A 21,201-nucleotide genomic window follows, 5' to 3' on the forward strand; every position below is an offset into this window, starting at 1 on the left:
ACCCCGCGCGGGGCTCTGCTTTTTTTTTTTTTTTTTTTTTTTTCTTTTGCTCTTCTTTTTATTATTATTCTGAAAGTGCGAGCCGGACTGAGAACCGCAGGGCGCCTGCAAACTTTAAAGAGAACAAAAAGGCGGGTGGGGGCGCGGGCCAGGCTCGCTTTGCGTCGGTAGTATTTGCACATCCAAGGGAGGGGGGGAAAGGAAGAAAAAAAAAAAAAAAAGGGAAAAAAAATTGCAACTGTTGCGCCTGTGATTTTATTTTTTTAATTTTTTTTTTTTTTCCCCGGGGGGAAGGTGCCCGAGGGGGTGGAAAAAGGAGTTGAACTTGCCGCATTGCAACAGGCAAAAGAAGTGAGAAAATCAAATAATCGATCCCGCTGCTGCTGCTGCCGCTTCGCCTCGCAAAGTTTGGAGGTTTGGGGAGGTGGGGGGGGGAGAGAGAGAGAGAGAGAGAGAGAAAGCAGGGAGAGGAAGGGAAGGCAGGGACGGGAGGAAGACGAGGAGGAGGAGGACGAGCCACGGCGCCCGGACATGTCCAGGAGGAAGCAAGCCAAGCCCCGCTCGGTGAAAGGTAAGGCATCCTCCGCCGGCCCCCGCCGCCCGGCCCCGGGCAGCCGCCGCCGCCGCCTCCGCCGCCGCGACGCGGCCAATCAGGACCGGGTCCCGGCTTGGCGGGGATTGCAAATCCCCCCCCCATCACCCCCCCGGTACGGGCCGGTGTGGCTGAGCACACAACACCCCCCCCACCACCCCCCCATCCTGGAACGGACGACGGGGCGGGCGGGCTCCCCACGCGGGGCTTTGCCCCGCGTGGGGAGCCCGCCCGCCCCGTCGTTCGTTCCGAGGGGGGGGGTGGTGTGCGTGGGTACCCACGCGGTGCCGGCCGAGACTCTCTGGCGACACGTGTCGCGATAATTGGTGGAAGAAGCCGGTAGCCTCGTTGAGGAGGGGAGGGAGGAAAGTTTCGCGGTGATGCTCGGGTGCGGCGGCGCATCAGTGGGCTGGGGAAGGGAGGAACGGAGCACACTCGTGGTTTAGCCGGTTAGCTTGAAATTAATGTTTCTTTATGATTGGGAATAGTAGCGCCGTCTCTTTCCTCCCGCTGTCCAATGCGCGTAAGGGGGGGTGAAAGAAGGGAAGAATTAAACCCGATTTGATAGATAGGGCTTGAAAACTTACTCGGGCTTGAAGAAACAATAGCCCCATATAGGAAGAGCTGCATTAATAAAGGTTAAGCGTTAAACTTCCCGTATTCTTCAGCATCCACAGCGAAGGGGCATTTAAAACCTCCTGTTTACCTCCATCAGAAAACAGCTGCTTGGCCAAACGTAAAGGGAGGGCCGGGACCAGCCCCACGCCGTATTACACGCCTTGCCAGCTTTTTGACTTTTAAGTGAATGGGTGAGAGAGGGGAAGGCGTGATTTCTGAAGCCTTTAGCTCCCAGCCACGAGGAGGTTAGCTGATGTTGGGTAAGGTTTTATTGTCCTCTGCACAAAGCAGAAAGTCTCAAACTCAGAGGTCCGGGGGGCTTTGTTGTAGAAGCACAAAAGGATCATAACTTCGGATGCCCAGAAAGATGAAACAACAAGACTAAAGCATTCGTAATTAAATAACTTGTGCGTGGAAAAAAATTAGCATGCAGTTAATTGACCAGCTAAAGGATGAATTGAAACCCCATCCAGAGCCATTTTATATTATTTGTGAAATATCCACTGTTTCGCAGATGAGTGCAAATGTTAAGTCGTACGTGCTTCAAATGTTTATGAAGTTTTTGTAAAGTCAGTCCTTCATCTTTATACAAAACCCTTAATCATTTTTCCCCCGGACTAACAGTACCTTTTAGCATTGTGCTGTGGGGCAGTTTGCAGCGTGGCGTTGTGACCCTCTGCAATCCCAGACAATCTCTGCTAAAGGAGCTACTTCAGTAATTGGTAGATGAATGTTACAGTCCGCGGGCAGAAGAAAGGGCAGAGCTAGAGCTATTTCTAGGGGATGCTCTGAAATACGTTGTTTGAAACTAAAAGGATCGCAGTTTGAGAACAGTGGTGCAGGCCTCGGGTCACGACTTCCCTCGGATGAGGCGATCATGTTTAGCGGCCAGGCCTCTAGAGTTTAAAATATTTTTCTGTGCTAAAGTGTCACATTTAACGTTCGGGAAATAGTTCTGTGCCAGTGAAAACCGTGTTTGCCCTAGAAGCTCAGTTAGTAAACATTGACATCTCGTGCCATAATAACATTAGCTATTTACCCTTTATTAGTAATTTGTTTTCTACCTCATTACTTTTTAGGCAGCAGTATCTCTTGCCAGGGATTGATACTTTATAATGAAAATTTGACCCTAATTCTAATACAGACCTGATCACTATTTACAAGAGCATTTTTATGAATCAAAGCAGGTAACTTGGTGTGGCAAGTCATAGCTAAGAAATATTATCCCTGTAATGTAGAAATATCTAGAAGGTCTTTGCAACAGTGAGCTGGGTGAAGCCCAGTTTTTAAAGATTCTAAATATTTCTGTAGTCTCTAGGCACAAAACAAATGTGTTTTCAGCTTCAGCATAAACTGGCTGTAAATTACAGGTCTTAGCATGAGCGTACTAACAGGGAGTCTAAGGAATGAGCCGAATCTGGGTGAAATTTTGGATGATAGGAGGCAACTCATACATGTACATAGGATAAAGAATTTCTTCCTTTCTTTATGTTCATCTGTATCGTCTGCTTTTAAAAAGTCCGTCATATACATTTTGTGGTCTAGGGAGCTGGCAACCCAGTAGATTGCCACAGTACACGTTTCCATGGAAATAATTGAGATGTAATAAATAAAGGCACTCTGAGGTCACAGGTTTCCCAATTCAACTGAGAAGAAAACAAGCATAAATTATGTGGATGTATGTGTAGCATTTAGGACTTAAAATAATTTACCATTTTTCTCTTTTCTGTATATTTATTTCACTTTGTATAGCAGCTTTGCTATTTGTTAACCACTACTGAGACTTGTGCATCCTTTTTTATTCAGAAAGATTACACATTAAAATAGGATCGGTGTTTGCCTCTGATGAAAGGGACTATTCTGCATGCAAAAGGCAAGTTGCCTGCACGTTAAGGAGAAGGGATGCTGACTTTAAAGAAGTGGCTGACTTTGACAGAAGTATCGCATGTTGACAACTCCTAGATGCACGTTATTTAAAATGAAGTGATTGCAAAGCAAAACTGGATGCTGGCAAAGCTGCAGGTCATGTGGCCCCCGTGCTGTATTACCAGGTCTCAGGTTGAGCCTGGCAGAAACTTGCAGTGATTCCTGCAGCTGTAACTCCAGCAGCAGCCATGGACTTCCCCCTGACGTGGGATTTATGATTTGCAATACAATACACTGATTTGTTTTGGCCATTAGTTTGTGCAGAGTTGAAGGTACTAACCTGGTAGCGGGTGGCTGGGGACAAAGTTCTACTTGGCTTAAAGGAGGGTCGTTTCAGATCAAGGAGGACGGAGTAGAAGTAGGAGGGGTTAAGTCTTTGTTGGCTTACAAAATAAACGCTTTGGTGACAGTGTGGTGGTGGTGGTAGCAGTGATGGTGTAAAACACTGGCCTGTTCTGACGTTTCGCTTCACACCACAAACGAAGCCCATGAAAGTAATTTTCCTCGGCACAGACTCTTCTTTTGCCCTGCTGCCAGTAACCACATCTGCCGAGGGCTTTTGCAGTTGTCTGTAAGGAAGAGTTGTACCTCACTCATTGTCATTAAAACCACATGGTCCTGAACCCCAGAACCGTAACAGAGTTGTGAACATCAAAACACAGAGTCTGTCCCCCGTTACGAGTGACGGGGAGTGATGTTAACACCAGTGTACTTAAAAGTTTGTTCTGTGCTGCCAGCTCTGGGGAGCGGCCGGCACCCAGTGCTGTGGGGGCTGAGGAGGGCAGGCGTTCCTCATTCCTGCTGGTTAAACTGCAGCTTCTCCTGCTACAGTTTGGGGCCTTTGGAAGCGGTTCTGGAACGTGCTGAGATGCTGGTCACAGACACTCGTAGGTTTCCAGTCCCATGTAACTGTAATTGAGGAATTACTCGATTGCAATTTGTGGGGACTGGGCTTGCCTTGGCACAAGGTTTTAAGCATCAGATGCACTTTGGTTGCTGAATTTGACAGTTCTGCAAATTGCTGTCAGCTTGGAAGGGTATTTTGTGCATAAACATGCTAGTCGGTAATCAAACTGTTTTGCAAAAGAATGCACTAATTAAGTCTAGATTTGTTATCCTACTTGAAGTTGCAGAATTGCTGTCATATTTTTTTTGCTTTCAGCTGGCAAAAAATGCTGATAGAAACTTTTGATTCACACCCTACCTGCCTCATTTGTGTCAGTCAAGACGAGAAAAGGGGGGTTGCTTGCTACTTCGTTATCTGCAAAGTAAATAAAAATACTTCAACCATTTGCTGAGTTCCAATTAGTTGATTGCTATGAATGATCTTCTTTAAAGGAATGCTGTTTTACCTATCTGCTCATACAAAGGTTTGATTTTGAATGTCTTGTGAAAAGGATTCTCTTTGTCTTGATTGATGTCAAGAATAAAAGCGTGATGGTAATATCCCTTTGAAAGCTATTGTATTGTCAGCTCTGGCTGACAGCAGGAGGCCCTCCTAGTGCTATAGATTAGCGCTGTGAAAACACTGACATTTTCTTTGTTATATTGCTGTTGTTCTGCTTGCAAAGTCAATTATACAATGTCGGAGCTCAGTTACAGAGTTGACTGTGGAAGTAACAATGTCTTTCATACTTGTCTTAAAGATATAATTTTCCTTTTTTCCCAGTTGATAGAGAAGAACCTGAAGGTACTGGAACAGTACATTCTACAAATTAAATTTTGACAAGTATAATCATAATTGCCAAATACAAGAGACTTGTGCGATTATCCTTTAATTTTACAGTTCATTCAAGTTTCCATGGAATTTTATTGATACAGTGAAAGCAGCAGCTAAAATTGATAAAACTCATATCAAATAAGATTATGCTCTTGATTGTTCTTTATCAAGTGTAGCTTTTGGGGGATTAGGAATAATTGGAGATGTTGGTGTTTCATTGTGGGGCTGGTGCCCTGAGAGCGTTTGAATCCATGCAGTATACCGAGCACTGCCTTCAGGGATTAGCCTGCAGTTTTTAATTTTTGCCTGTGTATTTTGCTACAAGCCTAGCAGCGTTCTCCCCTGAACTCCACAAGTCCCATTTTCATGCCTTTCTCTCCCTCCGGTATGCTTTACTGGACGGGATCTGGGTGGTATTTAACTGGTTTTACTGATTGAAACTCCTGCCTGTGTGCAAACACCTTTTAATTGTGGCCTGTTCCCACTGGTCTCAGTGAATATAACAAGTAAATGTGGCCAAAAATTGTAGAGCAGGAAAGGTAACGCAAAGGGTTTAAATATGAACAAGGAGAAAAGAGAAAGCTCATCTTTTCAGTGACGCTATGTCTAAAGCCATCAGTGAAAAACAACTACCATGTAACGGTAGTGGCTCTCGCAGAATGCCTGATTCTTTTCTTCAGAAATATTTGTGTACAATCAGTGCAAGTTAAAGAACATCATTCACTGCTGAATTGCTTCAGATGACACGTGCAAAAAAATAATCAGAGAGCTCTTGTTAGGACGTTAATTGTAGGATTTCTAAATTACTGTTATAAACTAATAGAGTAACAAAAGATTCTACAGTTACCAGTAATTTGTCAGGATTTATTTTGTTTTTCTTCAATAATTGAAAATTAATGTCTTGAAGTGAAAGCAGATGTTCATGCCATCCTCTGAATTGGATATAAAAATGATGTTTTGTAGATGCGCTAAGCTTGTGTAAATACAAATTGTCTTATCATAGATGGGGCTTTGGCTTGGTTTTATCTATTGTTTGGTGCCGAATTAACTTTTAGGTTAAACCTGGGTAGGTGGTTTCAGCCTGGTTAAATTAACTAAAACAAGTGCTTGGGGTGGCACCCAATAATCAGTTATTATAGTAAATGTTTTTAAAAAACCTACCTCACCTGCTGGCTCTGTGAATGACGATACTTTCTCATACTGTAGAATTAATGTTTACTTTTATTTTGACAAATGTGCTCTTATTTGTTTGTTATTTTTACTGAACTAGTTAATTTATGTTGTCCCGATTCCAATTTGTGAAATCAGTTTTAGTTCGTTACAACATTTGAAAAACGCAAACCACATTTTTTAAAAAAAAATAAAAAAAATTCTATTGGTCTCATGCATTAGGCTGCAATCTCTAAAAGATAATAAATTTTCTCATGTATTATAATATTCTCTTAAACAAAAGATTATCAATTACCCACAATAATTGAACTGTCTTATAAAAATGCTTCCACCAACCCCTCATCACTTCATCAGTATTCTCCTTAAATGCCTCCGAAAAAGGATGGCTATTATGTTCCCTTTTATCCTAGTAAATGCGCTGGAGTAATGAAATACTACTAATATAAAACCTGTTACAGACTCCTGCTAAATCCTGACTGGCAAATGGTGGTGGAGGGGAGGGTCTGGTTCTGCTGTGCGCGCTGGTGGACGTGGACTCGGAGGGTGCAGGCGGGAGCTGGAGCCAAGTGAGGGCCAGCTCTGAGCTTTCTGTAGCGCCTGCATGTATTCAACGTACTTTTAGAGCCCAGAAGTATGTGTGTTTTCTTTCCTGATGTCCATTACTAAATGCAGAGAAGCTGGTTCCTTGTTCTCTTAGACAAGTAAGGTGATGCGAGTTTTAAGTACTACATCTTCTTGACAACAGCTAGATGTATATATACGTGCAGCAGTGAATGATGGTGGTTTATTGGAGTCGCTTTATTCTAGGGAGTAGAAAGATGTGCAGAGACTAAATGGTCTCTTGTGACATTTCCAGCTGCAGGAGGCTCGAGCTTCGACCTCTTGCAGTGGTTTGTTTTCTAAAATGCAAACAAAGGACCCGGTGGAGTTGGGAACTGGGTGATGCCGTTTGGAAGGGGCTCACAGATCTCCTTGCGGTACAGTGAATTGGTGTGTGGCATTAGCTCTCCACTGTATGACTTGTTTCGGATAGCACTGCAATAGCCGTCTAAATCTAGCGAGAAGTAGCTTCATTATGTTGTTTGCCTTTGCTTAGAAAGAAAACCTTTTCCTTTCTAGCCACAGATTAGGCAACAGAAAGACCAATTTGCAGGGCTTGTAAATGCCACTTGTTAATGATATGCAGGACAATTATTAATTTTTTTTGTTCTTTCCCCCCTTGCATGTATTAAGTCAACTTTTTGGCTTTTTATGTAATTGAAATTTGTCCTTTTGTTACCTGGGCATGAATTATTTTTGAAATGTTGTCATTACCTGCCCTGCTGTGAGGTTTATCTCTTCTGTTCGTCCTAATTAAATAAAACATACTGTTGTTTGCCAGTCTCGTGTTGAAGTGAATTACCTGCCTGAAGGCTCGCGCTGGTGTCGGGCACTGCTTGTTGCAGCAGCAGCCGTTGACTAACACATTTACCTTCAGATTTTCATTTCAAAGGGCTCAGTTTGTGCAGTGTGACAGGTGAATGGTGAATGCTTTACAGGACTTTCAAGAGCTGAACAAACAGTAAAGGACTTACTGTTACCGCAGAGGAGTGTGGCAAGTACAAATGTAAGGCAGCCTTTGTGGCAGAGGAGTGTTTCCTTCGCTGGATAAAGGCCACTCAGGAGACCTGAAGGGCTCGCTTGGGTATGCCGGGGGTGAAATAATCTCAGTCGTGGTCTCATTTAAACCCACCCTACCTGTGTGTTCTCCTGGGCAATTTCTAGTGAGGTTGATCTCAGCTCTCTTTGTAGCATCACCTGCAGTCGTGTTCTCCTTGAGTCTGGTACTGATAACGAAGGCTGCTTCAGAAGTGTAACAGTTGGAGTTTCTTTACGCAGAAGTTATTTCCAGTTCTTATTAGAGAAAGTAAACAATGTGTTCAGGTTTTAAAGCGAAGCAGAGGGAAAAGTCCCTGCTTGTAGAGAAACAGTTTGTTTAAGCCTCTGATAGCGCTACAGAAAACGTGTTGCTCACTAGTGAAATCCTGTTATGAGTAAAAGTACAAGAGTTAACAAGTTGCTGTGCACCAGTCTCTGTTGGTTCCTGCTAGGCTCTGGAGGTTTGGTCAAATGTGGCCTAATTCTGCTTTCCAAATATTAAAAAAAAATTACACAGAGGGCAAAAAGACAAGCTCTTAATATGCATATCCTGGGAAAATCCTAAACCAGTATTTTTACCCCCTTCAGTCCCAAGGCTAATCAAAATTCCTTTGTTTCCACATCTACCATTAAAATATATGCCTCCCTTGGTTGTCTGCTGACTGTACAAGTTTAACCACTCAATCGATTGGACTCACAAAAGCTGTTACTGGGTTTTATGTAGCATTTGCCTACAGGTAACTTAGAGGTGGGGGTGAGACTCTAGGCAACCTCTGCCAGGACTGGTACTTAAATTAGAAGCTTTGCTCATTTCTCGATGATGCTGACCTGGCTGAGATGAGGTTTTTCTGGGTTACCATTGAGGTGGGTTAGCCAGGCCTTTACCTGGGGGTTGCTGGAACTTGCTTCACATGGTGGTAACGAAGATAAGGTTAATAAAGACAGACTTGCTGTGCGTTTTGAAAAGAGGGTGTTTGGTGCAATGCAGAGATGGGGTCCTCCATGAGGTAAGCATCTAGGACACATTTTTACAGCTTTTAGGGTGAATACAGTTTTTCCCCTTGCCACTTATTGGAGCTGGATTGGATGCTTAGGTGTAAGCTAGCAGTGTAAATCTAATCTCCCTGACTCTGCTGGATGAGCTAAGGGTGTTAATCAGGATTCTAGTTGATGTTGGAGGGCTGTGAGTAGCCCTAAGCTTAGATGAGCCATGGGGTGAAACCTCTGTCTTCTTTTGGTGGTTGTGCTTCTTACTGACCTTAGCGGGGATGGGATTTTATTCTCATTTGTTGTGTTGCATTTGAAAGAGCAAGACAAGTAAAGAGATGTGATGGAAATAGTCACTTGGCACCCAGTGTTGTAGAGAGCATCTCCTGCTTCTTCTGCTAGCTCTGTGAGATTGTTGCTGGGGGTATTTCTAGGAGAGCACTGGAAACGTTCAGGGTGCAGAGGATGCAGCAGTGCTGTGGGAGCTCCCTGATGGCACTGTAGGAAGCCCAAGAGACTTGGGTTGTGTTTAACATCTGTTAATGTAAGCAGGTACAGATCTATCTACATGAGCAAAACTGACTGATTCTGTATCCTTTCTATCTCCTGTCCTCAAAATCAGAAAACACATGGTTGAAGGATGAACTTAATACCTGGGGAAGCAGAAATGCTGAACAGAGGAAGATGGAAATAAAATAGGGAACTGGGAAATCTGTTGCTGGCATTTGAGTAGGGAGGGTGCCTGATGATTAGATGCAAAGTTTTGGCACAGAGGTTTACTTACTCAGAGCTGCGTCTATATTATTTTTAACTTTAAGTTTAAAGACTGAGAGAAGGAACAGATTTGAAAGTGACTCCCAACTCCATGGAAAAGGATATGATTAAGCATAAGCAGAAAAGAAAACGCTAGAAATGTAAAACACCTAAACAAAGTAGCTTTCTGCTCTTAATAGACAGTGACAGTGCTTTCTTGTCTGGAGGAGTGTATTTGTTGTGGTTTATAGTTGTTTTCTGTTTAATGTAGAGACATTTGAGGACAATTGTGATTGCAGTCATTAATTCTGGAAGTTTCCACTATTTTATGATCATGGCAGTATCTGAACTTGGCCTGTGAGGACTCCTAATTGTTCAGGGTTTTTGGAGGGAGGAGGAGGTCGGGGTGGTAACTGGAAAAAGTAGGCTTGCAACACTTATGTGAATGCACGCAGATACATATAATAAATGATGTGTGTTCACATGCACATGAAAGAGAAGATCTAGAGGAATAGGTCGTATCTTTTGTTAGACCAGCTAACATGGTTGCAAAACACAAGGAAGTTTTTTGTCATGCACAAGCCTCCTTCTGCTCTGAAAAAAGCGGTAGCCTTCGGGCTATTTTGCTTGATAGGTAAATGCAGCTTTGCTTTAATTCAAGCTCTTACTCAAATTTCTATTGCTTCATTAGATTACTCATATGAGTAGAAATATACTGGATTATATAGTAATGACAAGCTTGTATATTATTTATTGCTGAATTCTGTGGATGCCTTTCAGTGGGGTGATTTTCTTGTGGCCTCCTTTATTTCTAGGAAAATGGCATGCCTTGCCCTTCATAATTTCTTTGCTTTTACTGACCAGACTGTTCCCCCAGAGGGCATGTGGGATGTGGCAGAGTATTGAAAATACTGGGATGGAGAAGTAGAGAAGGAGGGCTCTGTGTGAATTGCACCTTATTTATGTTTATGCTGGATTTATATGGCAAAAATGGTGTGTTTCTGGCAGTGATACTTTGTGGGGAATGTAGTAGGCAACTCTGGGTGAGAAAGTTGCTGCCTTGAGACAATTTTTTTTTTTAAGATAAATACTTTCAGTCTCATTCTGAGCATCTTTAGGAGTATGGTACAATATATTATTAGCCATTTTAAAATGAAACTGTGAATGCTTGTCTTTGGATCTTGAACTGAGTCTCGTCTAATGCTCGTGTATGAGTCCACTGATTTGATTCCCTTTATTTCAAGGGTGTTTTCTTTCCTAATTTCTCTCCTGCTTGGTAACAGATAAGTGAGATTTATTTTAAAGCTCCCATTTGGTTTCTTTTGATTACTATTTTTGGTCTTAAATACACTCAACAGAGAGCTTCTGGGTTTATTCTTCTTGATATAAGTAAATTCAGTAATAAATCCAAACTTATAGGTGAGGGTCTGAAAAAAACCCACCCCGAGAGATGCTCGGCAGAGCTGTTGTGTGACTGGTTTCCAGTGCACCAAGGGGTGCTGCGGAGCGGGGAGCTGCGGGGCCCTGCCTGCAGAGCCCTGCCTGCGGAGCTGCCAGCCTGTGCAGCCGGGCGTCCCTGGCTGCAGCAGGAGCTGCTGCTCCCGCAACCCCGGGGGATAAAACCCCCCTGAAGTTGGCAGAAAGATGCTGCTTCAGTGGCGGGGCTGTTAGCGGCGTGCAGGCAGATCTCCCGTGAGCAGGGTTTGCAGGGCGCTCTGACATGCACCAGGAATTCACCCGAAGACCAAATGCATATTTTCATAAAGAGACAGCTATGATTTTTTTTTCCTCCTTGCCAGTGGGTCTGTATTCAAAATGTGGCTCCAAAGAAAATGCACAGAAAAATGAGCTTTTAATTTGTCACCTGCTGCTGAACCACCCTGTCCTCCTTGAGATGCCAAGTTGTAAATGAGGTTTTTGTATCCCCACACACGGCCATCCAAGAAATGTTCTGTGTGTCGTAGCTGTCAGTAGCGCAGCTGAAGACATCAGACCAGTGGCTTAAAACCTGCTGCTGTCTGATTGGCACCAGCAAAGCCAATGCAGCGCAAAACCTGAGCAAACAAAAAGGCAGGTAGAGAAACTGTTGTCTCCAGTGGCTTGGGAGGTCCTGGCTGCCTCCAGAGCAGGGGCTGCTCGAAGCTCTCTGTCCAGCAACGTTGAGGAAAAAGGAAGAAAAATTGGTTCTTTGTGCTACTCAGAGTGCTGCTGGAAAACTCCCTCTAAATTAATCTCTAAAAAATGCAGTATTGCTTCTACAGATTTTATTTTGGAGAATAGCATCTCATCTGGCTGCATGTCCTACGGCCCCTTCCGATGTTCATGTTTGTCCGAGCACCGGGGATGGCGTGTGTCCCAGCTGACAAATGCAGCTTGTCTCTTAGCAAACCTCAAACCACCTAATGAAAGCTTATCTTGAGATAGAAATCAAGAACTTTGATTTTTAATCTACAGACACCTGGTGATGGGTTGAAGGAGAACTAGCCTGGCTTTGGGACTGGCAGGAAAACTGGCTGTGCTCAGCACCTCGCCACCCAGGAGAGCAGCTGCAGCTGCTGCTGTAGCTGCCCCGGCCAGGTAGAGGCAGCTGCCCTTCACCTGGTATTTGAATGCTTGCATCACTTAGGCAGCTGAAAATTAATAATAGTAGGAAATAATCCTGTCTTACCTGCAGGTATTATTGTGCATAACTAACCTTGTGACAGTGTCCTCTGCCTTCCTTCACTCCTGTTTTCTTCCTAATATCTGTAGCCTGTGAAGATGTCGGTAGAGTCCTTTTAGCACCTTTGCTTCCCTTCCCACAGCATCTCTCCTACCTCGGAGCTTGGGAAGCTTGAGAGTATTTTGCTTTGAGAGAATACCTATGGGTAGGTTTTCCTCCCCAGGTGGATGCCTCTTTACTGGTTTTTCCTCCCTTGAATTTTTGCTGGCTCCTCTCCTTGCAGTTATGGAGAACTACAGCCCTGGAGTGTGTTAGCAGATCCCTGGGCCAGCCAAGCCTTTGGGGAGGGAAGCAGTCGGGAGAGGAGGGGCAGGACATGGCCTGCCTGTGGGTCGGTGTGCCCGAAGCCCAGCCTCGACCACCGCTCAGCTCGTGGTGGGACCTGCCAAGGCAACAGCAAGGAGGAGGAGGAGAGGTGGTGGAATTGTCCTGCTGCTTTGGGAAGCTCAAGGCTGTTGGTGCTCTTATTAGAGGGAATTTATCTGCTCTTCCGTCTCTCTTAATGTCTGCTGCTTGCTTGACTTGATTTTCTTTTATTGACACATCCCAACAGGTTTGTTTTTCTTCTGAAGATTTTTTTTTTTTTTTTTTTTTTAATTTGATGTTGCCATGTTGGAAAACACACACCAGCCCCTGGCTTAAATGCAGTCTGCAAATTGGCATACGTTAAACTCCACTGCTCTGGAAGGGAGCACGGAGATGAATCCTGGTTGGTTCAGGGCTGCTGTTACCTTATGCTCAGCCTGTGAAACCCTGTTTTTTGCCTCCTGGCTGCCCGGCACAGTCCTGTGGCTGTGCCCACTGCTGCATGAGGTGAGGGCTCATCTGATGGGTTTTGCTCTCTCTCTGTTTCCAGCTCCTACTCCTGGTGCCTACCTAGCAAAGGACTCTTAGGAGCTGATTTTACCCACCAGTCCATCAGAAAAAGTAACCCTGTAGCTCTCCACTGGCCGTGGGCATGTCTCGTGTGGCCAGTACTGGGCAAGCAGGGCAGGGCAATTCTCCTCGGCAGTGTTTGGGTCAAACCTGTCTGAAAAGAGCCTCTACTGGGAAGGTTGGACTGTGGCTGCTCATATGTGATGTGGGTGTGTATCTGCAGTGGGCTGATGAGCAGGTTGCAGAATCTCCATGGCTGTGTCCAAGAAATTACTGTTGAAGCAAATGCTCAAATCTGTGGTGAAGCGAAGGATGCAAAACAACACGAGCACAGCCTGAAGAAGTTCACTGAAAGTCATGAAGAATAGACATGAGGAATAGACAATTGCACAACTGCTCACTGCTCTCTCTCCTTTCCTAGTGTGTCCCAGTGGAGGTGTGAGCTGTGGAGTGCTCCGTGGTGTCCTGCTGCGGATGAGGATCCCAGCTGAGTGGGCAGCCATGCTTCATGAACAATGCAAAGCAGAGAGAGAGTGAGCGAGCTTGTGTTACGGGGAAGAGGGAAGGCACCCAGAGATCAGAGTTTGGCTGGTGTCTTTCACTGCTCCTGTGCTGGTGGAAGTTGCTGGCAACAGCCTTGCATGAGGCAGCATTGCTGGATAACAGCTTTCCTCTCTGTTGTAATTTAGGGGAAATAATGCCACTAAGATATTAGATTATGTGTCTCAAGAAAAAGGGAGATTTGTTAATTCTGCCTTTAGCTTGCCCCATAGGCTGTGTCACCATGGGTGCACATCACCAAGTGGGTGCTCCTGCTAATCCTGGCACTTAAACGCCAGACAGTCCTTTGGCAGATGCTGGTCTGTCTCCTGCGCTTGGATGATGGAGATACGATGGTTTGCTACTTCATACAGGCTTTTTTCTTATGGGCGAATTTTGTTTATGATTGACTTAAATACTGCTGTGTCCTATAGCCTCATGTGTAGGCTGACTCACATTTCTGAAGTTGTTATGTAGCAGTGACTTTACGAAGGACAAAGCCCCTGCTGCCCAAAACACCCAGTGTCCTTGGGTCCACCCAGCTGGGGGCCGGCCTGGTTGTTAGTGTTGTGGCAGTGGCTTGTGCTTGTTTGCGTTCTGATTTGATTTTTTTTTTCTGATATGGCAAATTTCTATGGTTTTCCTTGTTGGGAAGGGCTATTCCTCCCCCCCCCCCCCCCCCCCCCCCCCCGCCTTGTTTGCTTATTTTTAGACATAGGAAGTGGAAGAATTGGCTGTTTGCCAAGAAAAACAACAAACAAAACCCCCAAAGCAGCCACAACATTGTACCTTTCCTTGCTTTTAAAAAAATTTTCCTTGTAAGTGTAACTACTGATGTGATTTTTTTTTTTTTTTTTTAGGAGAAGCTTGTGATTCAGTGTTAAACCAATAGTCTATCAAAGAATAAAATAGGGTGGTTTCTTGTGTGATTTCCTATGTATTTTTAATCTTGATCAGATTTGGGAAAACATTTTGGTGTGAAAAATATGAAGAAATGTCTCTTATAAAGGAATAAAAGAGAGTAAGATATTTAAATAACCCGGCTTGCTTGTGCAATAGCATTGATTGGGCTGCAGTCTGGGCTCTCGAACAACCTTACTTTAAAAGGAAAAAAAAAAGCTTTAAATTTTATAAATATTTCTGTCTTTCTCTCCTTTGCAATACCTAACATACATTGTCTCTTCTGCTGTTAACTCCCTGATGCAGAATTCCTAAGTTTGGGCTAATAGAAAATTTGGAGGATTCTTCATTATCTGAACCTCTTGAGAAATACCAAATATGTTCCAGTAATTGTGGTGTAGTACAACAGGGAGTCACACTGGCAGTTTGTTGGAAAGGGTTTTTCCTGTAGTTATGAAAACCATACAACTATTAAAATCCCCAAAACTGAAACCGTTGGGATTACTCATATACTTACAGTTAAGCGCATGCCTAAAGGTAGATATATTCAGCATGCCGTTTTTGACTTGCGTTTGATTCCTAGCTTGAGAATATCTGAAAAAAAAAAATAATTCCTCAATCACTTCAGTCTTGTGAAGCCTTTTTATTCTGTGCTTACACAGGCATAGCACGCTGGGCGGTGGCTCATGACAGATGCACACAGGTTTGCTATAAAGCGAATTATTGATAATAAAGAATGAAAAGTTTGCAAAATAGTAAGATACTCCAGGCTGTTAGAAGAGACTCGGAGTCAGATTTTTCCCCTCCTGCCTTCTCTTCTGCCTCTGCTACAGCTCCTTGACGAATGCGCATGTGTCACCTATTTTTTTTTTTTGCCCCCTCTCTTTCAGTATTTTCCATCTCGATTGTATGCAAAGAGGGTATAACATTTGTCCCTTGGAGAGTAGAGTGAATTTATTAAATGCTGTGAGATGATGGATAGGTAAAAGTGAAACGGAACACCAATATTATAGTTCATGTTGTAATATTCAGGCTTGCTTTGTGGTTGTTTCATCTTCCTTAATCTAGAAGATGTTTTATAGAATAGAATTAACAGGAAAAACTAGAAAGTGGTGCTTGCTTTATGGCCGCAGTATAGGGACTTTTGTCCTTGCCACTGAGAAGGTGCTGGTTGCCTTGCTTTTCTGTCCACAAGGTAGCAATAGTAACAGCGCTCTGTATTTCTTATTTAATCGAAGTTTTAAGAGAGAAATTACTTCTTATCTTGTATGTTACTTTCTCTTGAACAGTGGCATGTACCTGAAAGTGTATTGATATATCATCCCAAGGAGTTAGCGCACCTATTCTTCTTACAAAGCAAAATGTGTTTTGTGTCTATGAAACTGTCTAAACAATTTGCTTTGAGCCAGAATTTGGAAATATGCAGGTTGTGGAGTATAACTAATGCAGAAATGTATTTGTTGCGCTTCTTTAAAGAAAATCCATTTGCACAAGTATCAATATGTGGGGGAATTTAATTTTAAAAACAGTCTCAGCCACTTTGTAGAAAAATATAATGCAGTACATAAACTCATTTTAGACACTACTTATTCTACCGTGTCCCATTAGTTGATGTTTACACAGCTCTTTGAAAATGTAAAGCGCTATATAAGTGCTTATTATTACTACATTATTATTATTCTCCCTCTTGAAAAAAGACTCTCTAGGGAGAGGGAGACTTGCTTTGCATTTCATCTGTAGTGCAGATCTCACAAGAAATATACCCGTTTGTTTTGGTTTTTACATTCTTCCCTCCCCACTTCCACCCTTCTGGTAAAAAGTAAGTATTGTGTTTTAGAGATTACAGAGCTCTTATTTAGTTTATGCTTGGTAACTACACCAACAAGAACATTATTTGAAGGCATATAAAATCTTAAAATAGATTTTTTTATTCCAATCTGTACAATAAAATGAATCGCCACCCTGGTCTCGGCCCCTGTGGTCCGTGGGTGCTGCAGAGGCACCTTGCCCAGCCAGGGCCATGAGGGATAAGCTGGAGCTGGTGCCCTTTGCTGGAGTCCTCCTGCCTGGCCTGTCTGCTAGTGTGGGCCCAAGGACAAAAACCGCTGAGTGAGGGGAGTACAAGGACAGTGCCAACAAAGCCTTGGAAGAATTTCCTTCCTATGAAGAGGAAGCACTACAAGTTCTTCTGTGGTATCAGAACTGTTTTTCCCTGTAAAGAAAAATTCATCAGTCCCTCATCTCTTTTACGCTCTTTTAACAGCAGCCTGTATCACTGCAGGAGAACAAGATTTCAGTTTAAGTTATTTTAACCCCCTTTGTCCCTTGAATCCTTATCATGAGAAGGACTCCTGGTGAGCAATATTAACCGTTTGCATCCTTACGTTTGAGAGTGATTCTCTGTGCCTCTGCATTACATACTGTGCAGTACCATGGTTGAGGCTGCAATCATGGCCCGTGAAATTTGAAGTTATTTTTGCCTGGGTACCCCTAGTCTTGCATTGTCATAAGCTAGGGAAGCAGTAACCATAAGCCTCCTTTGAGTACAGTGAGGAACACTTCACTCCTCTTCTAGTTTTACCTTTGTTATGCTGCTCTCTGGTGCTCTGGTCCCTGCCTGGCCCCATGCTGGGCTCCCTGCGATGCAGTGGCTCCACTTCCAGCATTCCCTGCCTGTCGCTGCTGACAGCTGCATTTTGGGAAGAGGTACAGAGGAAAGGGAAAAAGACCTTGAAAAATGTGCAGGATGAGGGGGCCTGAAGATGATGTTTATTACAGAGCATAACTTGACTTAGATTTGTCACTGGATTCAGCCCTTGGTTACATCATCACACATGGGCACTAAATAATGAGGTCACATGCAGCATTTCAGCCTGGTTTCCAGCAGAAGTGGGGCTTTATGCAGCCAACCTTATTGGAGTGTGTGCACATGCCCTTTGGTGGTGGTTCAGCCTGTGCTGGTGTTCCCCAGCCGTGGCAGGGGGTGGCTGTCTCTGGTAGCTGTGGTCCCAGACCTCTACAAACAATGGCAGGGTGAAAGAAGGGGTGAACCCCTGAAATTGGCTGGAAAGACTTAAGCAAATGCCGAGCAGCCCGTGCAGGCGAGTGCTTGCAGGACTGGCATGGCTGTGGAGAGACTGCGCCACGTGGGAGTGGGGCTGTGGTGGCAAGTTGGGCGAGTCCTGGTCACATTCAAAGCTCCTTTCCTTTATTCATGTCAAGTGATTAATAGTTCTGCTGTGTGACTGACAACATTTCCAGGTGTTGTCTAAATCAAAGCTGATGTGTAAATGTGGTCTGATAACTTAAACCCATGTATTCTGTTATTATTTTACAAAGGGTTCATCAGCCTTGTCAGTGCAGGGCACATGGTTTAGTTTCAGAGGAAATCACCAGTCTGCAGGGATGGGGCTGGCATTAGCTGGGGGGGAGTGAGGGATGGGAAGCACTTTGTCCCTGACGTTGCATCCCTCCTGGAGCCGCCAGCCCTGAAATTACCACCCAGGAAATTTTCTGTGGGCAAGTTCCACTGTGCTCAGTGCCCAGGGACTCAGGGGTGTTGGGGAGGTAGTAGGACAGGTTGGTGTAGCATCCCCTCCCTGCTTTTTCCTTTCTAAATAGCAATTGATTTGAGGTAGAAAACTGTAAAATCTTATAGAGTGGAAGCTTAAATTCAGAATGAAAACTAGTTCACTTTGACACTCTGGATTGTTGACTGATTTCAGATGAATGCACAGAGACGGAGCCTGGGCTAGCAGTAGGTTTACATACTTAATATGGTTAAAAAGGACAAAAAAAAATCCACAACTTTTCTTGCCTCTTTCAGTCTGAGCCTGCCAAGTTTGTGGAAAACTTGTCAGTGAGAGCAGGCTTGTTACTGAAACCTGCCTCTGGGCGATGCCAGTGCAGGTCCTGGGTGATGGAGGGCACTTCCCAGACCCTGCAGAAGACTCAGTGTAACTGGGAAAACTCCACAAAGATTGAATTTACCTGCTGTGCCTTAGCAAAGGCACCTACCTGCAATAGGAGTGAAAGTCATCAGACCTGTGTGCTTGTTAGGTTTCCGTGTCGGTGCTTGTCCCTTCCCCTTGGGTTATCATTTTCTACTTGTGTTTTAATGGTCAACATGCCAAAAGGGAAATGAAGGTGGCAGACACTGCCCTCATTGTGGGATAAATCATGGAGTACAGAAGTGGGGGTGAGCCTTGGGGCAGCTCTGTGGGATGGGGTGGATGTCAGTGGTTCCTCAGAGTCTCCACACCTCCCCGGAGGACAGGGGATGTGCCGGTCTTCCTGCATGCACACCAAGTAAACCCTAAACATGTGCAGGCGTAAAGATGCTCCAGAAACACAGCTGGTTTGTGCAGAGGCAAGGGAAAGCGAGCAAATATGCTGCAGAAAATAAAGCACAGCTGCCCATTTCGGCCACTGAGCTCTGGCTGTGATCGGCCACACGTGGCCGTGGCCCGGAGGCTGTCGGGCAGCGGGCTGGCCCCCGGGCTGGCCCCTGTGGCGAGCGGCACGACCATCCCGGGGCTGGGCAGATGGCTCCCTCCGGCCGCAGGGGCCCCGCTCTTCTGGGAGCGAGCCCCGCTGAGACTGCAACAACAGCAACCCGGGAGCCGGGCAGATGGTCTACTGGCGACTGCCAGGATAATTGCATCAGCTGGTTACTTCTGCAGCCAGTGGAGCCTCCTGTTTGTACCGCTCTGAAATGATCCTGATTTTTTTTTTCTTCTTTTTTTTTTCCTTCCCCGCCTTGTTTAAATTTATGTATTTGTTGTGAGGGGTGGGGTGAGGCCGGGGGGCAGCCATCTGCCGGAGGGGTTGATGGCGGCCTTGGAGGAGCCTCCAGCAGCCTGCGCAGACACCTGAGCGGCTGGGGGGACTGCACCGGCCTCCTGCTCCGGCACCGCCTGGCACCGGGGGCTCCCGGGATGTTGCAGAGAGAAGAGCTGGACCAGCACGACCCTTTCCAGCCTCGGCGGTGCACTGCGGTCTCAGTCCGTGTGCGAGCTGCCTGCCAGCCTCCACCTCAATTGCTCCACGTACCCGAGCTGCGTGCCAGCCCGAGGCCTGAATAATGCAGCAAACCCCCTCGGTCCGTCCTCTGCCTCTCCCTCCCCGGGTCGGCACCTCAGCACTGCTGCTGCAGGAGGGTGCCGAGATGGCCGCTGGTGGCTGCTGGGGCTGCTGTGCAGCCCTGTCTCGCCTGCCACCCTCGCACCTCCTTTTGGGCTCTTCTTACATACAAAAAGATCTGCCTGTGCCTAGTGGGGGTCTCTTCTCTTTATGGGGACTGCTGACAGGTGTGGGCTCCGCTGACTTTCTAAGCTGCAAAATATTTATGGAGGGTAGGCAAAGGTCCCCTGGAGATGGCTGGTGTTCCCTCAGTTGGTTTCTGAGTGCCTCAGTGCTCCTGTGCATCTTGCTCTGGGCTTGATGGGGAAGGGGCCAGAAGTGATGAAGTGGCACCTGTTGTTTGTTTGGGTTTATTTGCTCTGATTTTAGCTCTCAGCATGGCACAGGTAGTGGCAGTAGAGCTGATCTCAACTTGCTGCTGACCCAGAGGTCCCGTAATCCCTAGTAGTAGTAGGATTAGGTTTTTGTCCAGCCGAGTCTTCCCTTCTTTTCCCTTTTTATATTTTTTTTTTTCCCTTTGAAATACTCTACATCCCAGCTGACATACAGTCTGCCTCCTGCCTTAACCCTTACCTGGTTACTCCATCTCCCAAGAAAGACTTGCCCTTCTTTTAGGAGAAGGTTGTAATGTGGCCATCCCCTCTGAGCCATTCTTGTCCCTTCACCCTTTTCTGTGCGTGATTGAATTATTCTTTTTCCTGCTGTGAGCCTGTTTCTGTCCCCCCTGCTTTCATTAGGCACATGAGATCTCTCATCTCGCTTTCTGGGTGCACAACCAGTTTCTGTGATGGCAACTTCAGGATTTTGGTTTGTACCCACTGTCAGACTTTTCCACTGGCATGAATTCTGAAAAAACATCCTGAGTTCAGCTGGCTGTGGTGTAACACTGCTAGTCCTGAGATTCCCGTTACAGTTCCCAGGAAGGATGGCATGTATGGCTGCACTAAGGGTTCTTAAAGCACTGGGTAAAGTCCACCTTTCTAGTCAGAGAGGGACTGCCCAAACTGCAGAGCTTCAGTCACCACAGCACTGTGGCGGATTAAGTTAGCAGTGATGATACCAGTATGAAAATGTTATGTTGCCCAGTTCTGGAAAGTCTCTTTATCTGTCTAAGCTCCAAATACAGAGCTGTGAAACTTTGCAAATCTCCTGCCAGGCTCTTCAGGATCAATTCTTGTGTAGCCTTATTTTTTCTTTAGAAATTGTAGGTGTGTGTAATTATATGTATTTTTGAAAGCTCTAACTATGCCTCATTTAAACTTCTGCAAACATCTTTGTGAGGCCAATTAAATGCCTGCAGAAGAAAATGATCAAAAAATGAAATGGGGAAATGTGCATTTACCCAGATAGAGCTTGCAAGCCAAGCAAAATGTTATGTTAGCCCAACAAATGGGTTATTCAAGCAAAGTTCTACCAAGACAAACATGGGAGAGTCAAGGGTAAGTGAGTTTTGAAGCAGTACGGGATGTGACCCTCTCAAGTTCAGTTATCAAGATTTCACAGGTTGAGAAGATGTGGCTGATTTAAGGTTCACTTGAAAATAGCATTGGAAGGACCCTGAAAAAAGCAGTCTAAGCCAAATTTTTCAAATACACCAAAATTCAATTTGGGGTCTGA

The 21,201-nt window shown here is 45.0% G+C and overlaps 1 protein-coding gene across 3 annotated transcripts in view; it reads left to right on the forward strand.

Annotated features, from left to right (window-relative positions):
* The first annotated feature begins 273 nt into the window (after positions 1–273).
* The window catches only part of ZNF423 (zinc finger protein 423), a 235,233-nt gene continuing 214,305 nt past the window's right edge, over positions 274–21,201 (forward strand). For all 3 annotated transcript variants that reach the window (XR_012634219.1, XM_074913536.1, XM_074913537.1), the window contains exon 1: positions 274–571. Coding sequence is in view for 2 of the 3 variants with exons in the window: in XM_074913536.1 (XP_074769637.1) it covers positions 532–571 (40 nt within the window). In the remaining variant the exon portion in view is untranslated. The remainder of the gene's footprint in view (positions 572–21,201) is intronic.

Source organism: Athene noctua, chromosome 9, assembly GCF_965140245.1.
Source record: "Athene noctua chromosome 9, bAthNoc1.hap1.1, whole genome shotgun sequence".
Classification (NCBI taxonomy): domain Eukaryota; kingdom Metazoa; phylum Chordata; class Aves; order Strigiformes; family Strigidae; genus Athene; species Athene noctua.